Genomic DNA, 9,641 nt, shown 5'->3' with positions numbered 1-9,641 from the left:
TTAATTAAATTAAAGACCTACACCTTCCTGAAACAACTGACGAAAAAAAAAACGTTTTTCTAAAATGCTCAATGCAAATAAATTAGATTCCAATTATTAACTGCTCAAATTACAAAATATGTGTAATATTGGTTCTGCGAGCAGGTAAGGGATATACACAGTGGTTATAATACAAAACCCCTGTGAAGACTGTAGGCATCTTTATCCCTTTTCATTAAGGCATATACTGCCATCTTGTGGCTAAAAATACTACATAGTTGTTTGATGCTCAGCTGCTGGTTGACTTAATAGAGCCCCACAGTAGAGGTGTCATAATACCTATAAAACGCAGACATCCCTGAAAGCTCCTACATGTCATCTCTAGCTGACAGCTTTGCTAACAGGTATTGTGTCAATTTAAAACGTGTCCAAGAAAGTTCACAGAATTGTCCATTTAAAGAAATGTAGCCAATGTGTTAATTACTACATTTAGCTAACATTAGATGGTTAATCCAGAGATTCTTACCTTTGCCTCGATTCGGCAGTCTCGTCCTGATCATGGCATTTGTAATTCTTTATGAGACTCACATTAGCAGCTAATTAACATTTCATTTTGGGGGGTAAATACAGGTGAATATATTGATAAAAGTTGCCTTGTCCTAATGAGATTTACACGGTTATCAAAACTTCCCGCCAAGGTAAGCCTTCACGAAACACAGCCCTTATTTGAACTGTTTCTAAAATCCCATATGGGAAAAAATTATGGTGGAAAAACGATTGGAACCATTTCCCTGTTTGACCGCTGGGTTTTATGGGTATTATGAATCATACTGTGGTACTCTTTAAGGAATGTGAGTAACATTATAGCTTATAAACCTATTATGTGTTATTTATCACTTCAAAGTTGTGCTTGAAGTGCATGATGAGTGTACAGTTATCCACTGACTACAACATGTGTTTTAGAAGACTACAGTGAGTACAGATATTTTATGTGCAAAGTATCTGGAAAACTGGTTACAAATATTTAGAGAGAGAGTAAGAGAAAGAGGGAGAGATGGAAAGAGTGGGGTTGCACAGGGGAACCTTAGGATAAGGACCCCCTCCCTGAAAAGATGCTGCATGAATTTGTAATTATTTCCCCCCTTGGGAGGTAACAATGGGATGTTTGAAAGCAGACACAAGTTGGGTTTTATTAGGGGTGCCTCCCCATCCCCTCCACAAGGCCAGCTGCCCATACGGAATACAACGTGTCCAACAAGGGTCACAAAAGAGCCAATTGACAGCCTTTACAAAACCTCAGAGATACTTATTCCTTATCCTTACTGAGCGATGAGCTGACCAAACTGACACAGCTGAAATAGAAACAAAAACGTCCACAGCTCTCCATCCACCACTGCCACAACATCCCCTCTATGTTCCATGCTGTGCAGCTAAACATCCACAGCTGCACTCTATTCTATATTTGGGGGTTTCTTTGTGAATTGATAAGCAATGCAGTTCTGTGAGAAACTGAGTGAGAAATAATGTAGTTTCAATTGTGTTTATATTGACTATAATTCATTTGTTGCAACAGGAAACATTAGTCATAGGAATAGAGAAAGTCAAATGGGTCTTTTATATAATTACAACAGAGGATGCTTCGTATTTTCTAACTTCAGAATGTATTAATATCCATACATATACAATCCTATAAACCATACACAGGGTTGGGTAGGTTACCTTCTAAATGTAATCCGTTACAGTTACTAGTTACCCGTCCAAAATTGTAATCAGTAACATAACTTTTGGATTACCCAAACTCAGTAACATAATCTGATTACATTCAGTTACTTTTAGATTACTTTCCCCCTTAAGAGGCATTAGAAGAAGACAAACATGTGTGTTAGCAATTGAACGACTTCTATTGCAGGATAAAATGTAAAAGTTTACATAGCTGGCCGTACATGGATGTTACATTTTACTTTATGGATTGGTTATATAGGCTTCTTCTAACCCATGGCTTTCTATTACATACATACATTTCTACTAAATAAGATTAAATTATATCTTTACATTAATATATATAATTTATAAGTCCACAAACTGTAGCAACTACAGATTGCTCCATTAAGTCTATCCAAAGAGTGCGAGTTTGAGCATGTGTCCATCAGGCCTATGGATGTATTTTTTATCAGCATGAATTAGACTCAGTAATAGAAGCCAGACTTGTATTCCATAGGCTGGGATCTGCACTATGCAGCTGCTGCAAGAGCGCATTTTCACTGGCTGTCCGCTGGTTTCAAAAACAATGATTGATAGGCAGGTTAAACTTCTTGAATTCAACCATTATTGGGTTCAAATATGCATTTAGATTTGTGAACAACCATCCACAACAACCACAATCCGTAAGTCGCAAATAGCTAAATGAGAGCAGCAGTGAGTTTCACATCTATGCACTATGTAGATATCAACAATAAGTGATATCTCTATCACCGTAGACTACACCACTGCTGTCGTCCTTACCTCCAATCGTTTATTCAAGTTGGATAGTCGCACCATTAGAAGACATAGCTTGGACTGTAGCCTACTAAATCCCATTCCTGCTCTTTTCCCGCGATCCATCAAACACATTTGGTGTGTCGTCATAGGGGTCTCTGACCTCTGGTCACACTCGCTAAGGTGGAACAAACTTAAACTTGTATATTTTTTCAATGCTTATTTAAATGTCATTGAGAAAACAGAGAAGTATCAAAGATTTTTTTAGCAAACATACTTTATGAATTTAAAAGTTATCCTGGAAGTAATCATCTAGTATTCTAGTTTTTCAGAAGTATCTGTAATCTGATTACAATATATTGGCTTGTAATGTAACAGATTTGTAATCTCTTACATGTAACGGATTACACCCTGGCCATATATCCTTTTTCAATCTGGAAACGTAAGGAAAATATAGCAAACAGTCCTATTTGTTGTAGGCACGTGCATAGGGCGTTTTTCCTTCTGAGAAGACTGTGTTTGCAATAGAGATTCACTTCAGGGTTGTTTCTGTTTTTCCTTTGTGATTCAATAACAAACCTGACCGGAATTAGATACAGGAAGACATAAAACATGTTTTGCACGATCTGCTACTTTAAAAAAGTAACTCGTATTCATCTAGTTTTGTGCGTAACTGCATCTATACGCATATAACAATTTTAACAAATAATGAACAAGTTACCCTAAATGAAGTGTCTATTCGATTCCCCTTATTGGACCTGTATAAAAGTAATTGAATGTAGTTAAATGAATAATAACCACATCAAACTGACAAAGGTTTATTCACGGCCATAAATATATAAGTTAAATAAACAGTACACCAAAAAACATAAATTAATTCATAATATGAGCACTTTACAACAGACAACATTTATTTATAACATTAATGTAGCAAACATTATAAAACGAACGGAATCTCACGAGGCGTAACATCGTCCAGACCTCATGGGCCACCTCATAATCAACTTTGATGTGAGTAAAATAGAGGTCATAATTTCAATCCAAATCAGGAAAAGTTGTATTTATATTTTTCGAATCAAAGTCATTTGAAGTAGGCCTATCCATCTTCTACCAAGTCCATTGGTACATTTGCGCCAAGTGATGCAGACTGGGCAGTTGTGACATGGCGTCGGGGCTGTAGTGAGAGCGCATATGCATGTGATGGAGAGAATAGGCGCTATACGCCGAGAAAGGTATTCCAGCCCTGAACGAGGCCTCAAGTTCCTGAGTTTTGCTAGTGTCACACGGTTTTCCATCACGAATCAAAACCGGAATGGCCACCCGTCTTGGGGACACGAGATGAACCATTTCCATACCCTTCTCAGCGCGTGCTCTCTTCATTTTATACCGGTGATTCTGGAACCAGATCTTCACCTGGGTCTGTGTCAGTCGTAGTGCGTTGGCAAGGTGTTCCCTCTCCGGCGCAGAGAGATATCTCTGTTGTCGAAATCGTCGCTCTAGTTCATATGTTTGCGCTTTGGAAAACAGCACCCTCCTTTTCCTCTTTTTTCCAGAGTCGCTGCTGTCAACTGCGGTGTCTCTGTCGATATCTTGGGATTCGTCAGCGGAGAGCTCTGGAGATTTAGGTTCGTTTCGAGAATCAACTGACAAACCTGTTTAAAATGAAAAATCGTCGGTGTGATTATTATAAAAGATGGACAATAAATACAGTGAAAATATAGTTCATATTTCATCATAGCCCATGGTTAATCTGAGCAAAGAATGGAAAATATTGAAGAGATCAGCTATATAATCTAAAACAATGGCCTATTGGTGACAAGGGCTAAACTATGACGATTACGCGTGGATAATTACGCAAGGAAACTTGCATTAAGCACGTATAATATTACACATTCTGATTACGCATGAATAAACTACTTTAAGAGTAGACTAATAAGTTAAACCCATAAGAGATATGCCTAACTAACTAAAAATGAAATAGTGAAAACGTTAATGCAAAGGTTTTTGTTTTCATTAATGGCTTATTTGATAACGAATTGAAAGGATGATATGACTAGGAAGTGGACAAATCAATTATATACCTCGATGATTATGAAACGAACTTTTTAAAGAGCTACTCACGTGAATATTGGATGCTGTTGGAGGAGGCAAGCCATTTTGAGTAGGAATTACCACCACCATCACACAAAAGGCTCTTATAGGGCACATTTCCAGCTTTTTCTAAAGATGGATTTTGCGTCATAATCTCACTAGTTTCCTCCTCGTTCTCATCCTCGGTCTCCTCCGTTCCAGAACCTCCATTGGTGTCAGGAAGATCCAGAAGGTCCTTTACAGAGAAGCCCATCTTTGTGTTGTTGAACGACATGGTGTGAGAAAGTCTGTGGTGCGCGTTGTAAACAAGAGTTCGTTTTTATCCCTGCTGCTATGCTGAACCAGTAAAACTGAACAAGAGGACACTATTTCAAAATGAGGTTAAGATGATATTCAGGCCGTGTCCTTTGGGTTCATTCAAGCCAAACGAAGAATTAATCCTGGCATGCAGTGTGCTAGTTGTTCACCGCTGGCTCGTCGAGATGGCTCCAGTGTGTTGGTCATGGAGGAACGCAGGAGTTTATGGAGAGGAGAGGCTCATGGATGCTGCACGACTAGAAGCACTTGCATAAAGGAAGCAATCGCCAGTCGGATTGGTCTATATAAGGTTAGTTAAAACACTGAACCTGCAATGGAAAATGAATCGGAATAAGCCAGGGAAAGACTGAACGCGTGTAGGAGGTCCTTGGAGTCAAGTGGATGAAGAATATTTGTGGGTGTGAAATGCTAGGGTTTGGGGACATCCAAATCTCTGTCATTGGTGCTTCAGAGATGTGATGACTGGTATTATGGGACAGATAATTACCGAGATGGGGAGGGGCGTTTGTGCATGTCATTTACACAAACAACTATACTGCATTGTTTCAAACCATTATAATGTATCGCTTCAAAGCAAATACATATCTATTTAGGAGAAAAAACACAATTTAAAGATGTATGTTATTAGTCTACATATCGAAGTTTGAATTGTGGGTGTTTAATATGGATAACTCATGAAGACCTTTTAGGTCAATATTTTGGTGCAGGCTTAAGTCAAGTATCCTAAGGCCTATCATGGATGAAACATAGCCTGACTCAGAATGTTGTTTGACATCTCTGCAAGGCGTTTATTGTAAATAGGCTAACTACATTTGGATAAATACGTTCTAAGAGGAGAAGAATAAATTCAGTTTATTGAGTCTTACATACGGAACTTGCAGTAGGCTGAAATTATTCATGTTGGTCATTTTCTCCTTCATTACTATCATCATTATTACCATATTATTACCATATTATATCATTGTTCTGATCACTATAATTATTTGTCTCAGACAAACTACAGAATGCATCCATCCATGCATTGGCTAGACTATCCATAGCTAAACAATGTAATACAAGTAGGCTATATCCCTTTGGAATATTAGTCAACATTTCTTCATAATAATAACACGTGTTTTATTGCAGCAATTTATTTTCAATTCACGGGAAATCGAATGAGAAGCCGTTGAGTCAATATAACACGCAGAATATCGTGTTCATATTATTTCGTTTTAGATCTTTTTATTCTGATGTCTCTCCCCTTTTCTATGCTCCACTGCCCTCATCTAGTAGGCTATGTGATGTGGGTGACAATGATTCTCGTTCTCAGCGAATCCTCCGGGAGTCCTGGGTGGTCAGGCTAAGCAAACACACGTACAAACCGATTGCTAAGCTGCGGACAATGGGGAAAATGTAGACAAATGTCCGGCTCCTTTTGGAAGTTTTTGTGTAGGCTAAGATTTTGCATTTATTTCGGTTGCAAGATAATAGATGATTGACGCCCCCTTACAATGTGCCGTAACTGTTTGGAATAAATCCGAGGTTGCCCCTAGTTGTCATGGTATTCAACTGCTTTCAATGGACTATCTCTTCATTCATCTCTGACCGCCCAGCTTCGCTACCTCACACACACACACACACACACACACACACACACACACACACACACACACACACACACACACACACACACACACACACACACACACACACACACACACACACACACACACACACACACACACACACACACACACACACACACACACACACACACACACACACACACACACACATATTATTATTATTGTTGTGTTATAACTATGGCACCGCTTGTTTATTTGTTTGACCAGTAACGGGTTTCTTAAACTAATTTAGACTGACTGAGAGGCTATCGCTTACAAGACTACTTCACTGATATTTACATGTTTACTCTCTCACTCACAGTGTACACACCATGGGAAAAACAATCTGTATGGTAAACACTAGTGCCTATAGGGCCTAAAGAGGGTAAACAACTCTCACTGAGCTCATGCACGTTCTGCTCCCCTGCTTCCTGAGATACCAGATCACTTTCTGAAGGGTCTCCCCTCAAAATGTACACAACTTTATTCCAGGACAAATACAACCTTTCTGTAATTGATATAGGATGATCAATGGTTTATTAAAGTACACATATTTATGATCTTTGGTGAATGTTTGTAGCCCAAATGGATGTTTGTCAAGTTTGGGGTCAATGTTTGCCAGATTGTAAACCTTATTTGTTATTATTATACACATCATGATACTTACTACTTGGTTTTTGGAAACTACTGAAGAATTTTCACCATAGTTAATTGGGCTCAGTCCAAGTCAGAGAAATCATGGCCAAGCAGAAGCTTCTCTGTGTTCTCAAAGGAGCAAGCAGGTTCTTAGTTAAAGGTGAGGTTATATTCTAACCTTTAGGGTCAAAACAAGCCAAGGACATTGGACACAACAATAAACATCCTTCCTAGGGCCAGGGGGAAAACAGTATTGTGATAACTAATGCAATACTGTATCGATTCAACGGTTAAATGACATGTTATCAGATATATTCTGACGTTGAGGATTTGTCAGGCAAAAAGTTTTTATATTTAAAATACCTTAGTATAGTATTCCAAATGTAATGCATTACAACAACAATTAGTTCCATCCTATTGCGGAACTGAGTTGCAATGGCCTACACAAAGAATGGTGAGGCATATATAATCACAATATGTATGTAATCGTGACCTATGTATCATCATATAGCATGATGGCCCTGCCAGCCTTATTCTGTATGCTGGCAGATCCCTGTTTTATAATCAAATCAACCCAGACAGAATATTGAGAGAAGAAAACGAGTGTGAAGTGGTGTCAGGGGGCAGAGCTCCTAGGTAGACCTGTCAAACTGTTACTATGACTGGCTGCAAGAGGGAGGAGGAACCAACTGCCTGCCTGGTAAGCACAGGCGAATAAACACACACACACACACACACGCACGCGCACACGCACGCACACGCACACGCACACGCACACACACACACACACACACACACACACACACACACACACACACACACACACACACACACACACACACACACACACACACACACACACACACACACAAAAGAAGATATCCTGATGCCTAGTCACCTTACCCCTATATATTACCCCTACCACTCCAATATCCCTGCACATTCTAAATATGGTACTGGTACTGACCCTCTATATATCTTCTTACTTTCTCATGTTCTTCTTATTTCCATTCATTGTGTGTTTTTGTTGTACTTTACTTAATTTTATAGTATAATATTTTTTTAACTTCTGATATTGATTACTACATTGTTGGAAAAGAGCTTGCAAGAAAGGTATTCCACTGTACTTGTGCACGTGACAACACAACTTCAAACTTGTCTGCCCTAAACCAATCCCATCGTTGCCTTTAGAAGTACTTACTTGTCAATGTTAGGTGAAGAGGGCCACCTACTGGCTCACACTGACACTGGCTTACATCCCCCAGTAGTAGTATTCCCCATAAAACTCTTCTCAATTCAAGTTAGCAGGTGGCATAATTCAACTAGACTAGAGCATGGTCTGCGTGTCGACATGTCAATCATTCATTCAATGATGAAAGAAGATGAAAAGTTTATAGAGTGCAGTGGGTTAAACCATAGGGGTTTCAACAGGAGATGTGTGAGGCATAATAAATACAAAAATCACAGTTGAAATACTAGCACTGCACCACCCGTGTAATTCAACCCTCTACATCTGCGAAGCATAGAGGTATGCAAAATAGGCTCAAATAGCATGTTTAAATCCACTGTCCGAAAAAGACTAGGTCTTGCGTTTGGATAAGAACTGTAATGTACATGTTAGTCCAGATGGTGGCGCCTTTGTATCAATAATACACTGACAGCAGGCAGTCCTAAAACAGTAAGGGAGAATCTCAATTGCATACATGCTCCTCACATCCTCTCTCCTCAGATCCCTTTTTCTTTCTCATCCCATGGGTTTGGAGAAGGGAAATTGAGATTCTCCATAAGAAAACGGTTTGCTGTCAAGATGACTGCAGAGCAGTCAAAGGTCTGAAGCGAAAGACTAGTACATTTCCTTCAGATTGTGAAAAACATGTTAAATTCACACGTTCAGTATGTGAAATATCCCTGCAATAATGTAGAACAACAAATATAGATTATTGGATGACGCCGTTCTGACAGCAAGTCTGACTGCTTTGGCCTCAGGAAAGGTTCATACCAGACAGAGAGAGCAGCCTGTTTAACCTCTTGTAGAGAACATGTCCTAAACATCCTGCATCCATGGCAACAATGTCATCAATTTACTCTTCCTTATCTACCTGATCTGAGTCTCCCCTCAGACTCTGAGGCGCCCCTCAGGTTCTCACCACCATGAATGAAGAGAGCACACATACAGGGGGGAAAAGGAACAAAATACGTTTTGGGAAGTTGTGAATTTGATCTGAACAAATAGAGATTTTAAACGGAAATGAATTGATTTATCTCTGCTGTTCCCATACAGTTCATGTTTTTCTGTACAGCCAGGTCACCCATGATACAAGTCATTATTTGACATCCATCCATGCCTGAGGACTTTAGAAGATGACGTGGGAACCCGCCACTAGGGGCAATATTAAGTGCTGTTACCTTCAAGTAGGTTTCGGTAAGCATCTGCCTCTGATTCCAGAGGTTGCAAGTTCAAATTCAGCGATAGAAAGTTGTTGTTGATATTTTTGTTTTAAGCCGCTAACCAGCTGTTTCTGCCTGTAGTCTTTAGGG

General features: G+C 39.3%; 1 protein-coding gene across 1 annotated transcript; it reads right to left on the bottom strand.

The window, feature by feature from the left end:
* Positions 1-3,256: 3,256 nt before the first annotated feature.
* Positions 3,257-5,254, bottom strand: LOC139556147 (homeobox protein Nkx-2.2a-like). Its single transcript, XM_071369716.1, has 2 exons — positions 4,576-5,254; positions 3,257-4,106 (listed from the first exon to the last, which is right to left on the bottom strand). Exons 1-2 carry the CDS (start codon positions 4,817-4,819, stop codon positions 3,562-3,564), a joined length of 789 nt encoding a protein of 262 aa, XP_071225817.1. The 5' UTR covers positions 4,820-5,254; the 3' UTR covers positions 3,257-3,561.
* Positions 5,255-9,641: the final 4,387 nt, after the last annotated feature.

Source organism: Salvelinus alpinus, chromosome 27 (genome assembly GCF_045679555.1).
Source record: "Salvelinus alpinus chromosome 27, SLU_Salpinus.1, whole genome shotgun sequence".
Lineage (NCBI taxonomy): Eukaryota > Metazoa > Chordata > Actinopteri > Salmoniformes > Salmonidae > Salvelinus > Salvelinus alpinus.
Note: the sequence above shows the minus strand (reverse complement) of the source record. Positions and strands in the feature narration are given on the sequence as shown.